At 58.9% G+C, this 202-nt stretch overlaps 1 protein-coding gene across 1 annotated transcript in view; it reads left to right on the top strand.

The window, feature by feature from the left end:
- LOC104077656 (cytochrome c oxidase assembly protein COX15 homolog) overlaps window positions 1-196 on the top strand; it is a gene marked incomplete at its 3' end in the record, with an annotated part of 3,366 nt that extends 3,170 nt beyond the window's left edge. Inside the window, exon 7 of the mRNA XM_009578959.1 lies at window positions 182-196. Coding sequence (XP_009577254.1) covers window positions 182-196 — 15 coding nt within the window. The remainder of the gene's footprint in view (window positions 1-181) is intronic.
- Window positions 197-202: the final 6 nt, after the last annotated feature.

Genomic DNA, 202 nt, shown 5'->3' with positions numbered 1-202 from the left:
GCGTGGAGCTGAGAGGTGGAGCTGCCTCGACCCAGGGCTTCACCATACTGCATGCACAGTCTGAATTTGAGGGTGGGAAGTCTGGCTGTGGCCGTGGGCCTTTCTACATCGTGCTCTGTGCTGGGGATGTGTATCAACGCTGCATCTACAGCTGCTCTTACCCCTTCTCCCTTCTTGGCAGGTGGGCCTGGGCATCAGCACC

This window comes from Fulmarus glacialis, unplaced genomic scaffold (genome assembly GCF_000690835.1).
Source record: "Fulmarus glacialis isolate BGI_N327 unplaced genomic scaffold, ASM69083v1 scaffold33445, whole genome shotgun sequence".
In the NCBI taxonomy this organism is placed as follows: Eukaryota; Metazoa; Chordata; class Aves; order Procellariiformes; family Procellariidae; genus Fulmarus; species Fulmarus glacialis.
The sequence above is the reverse complement of the archived record's forward strand: the minus strand, read 5'-3'. Positions and strand labels throughout refer to the sequence as shown.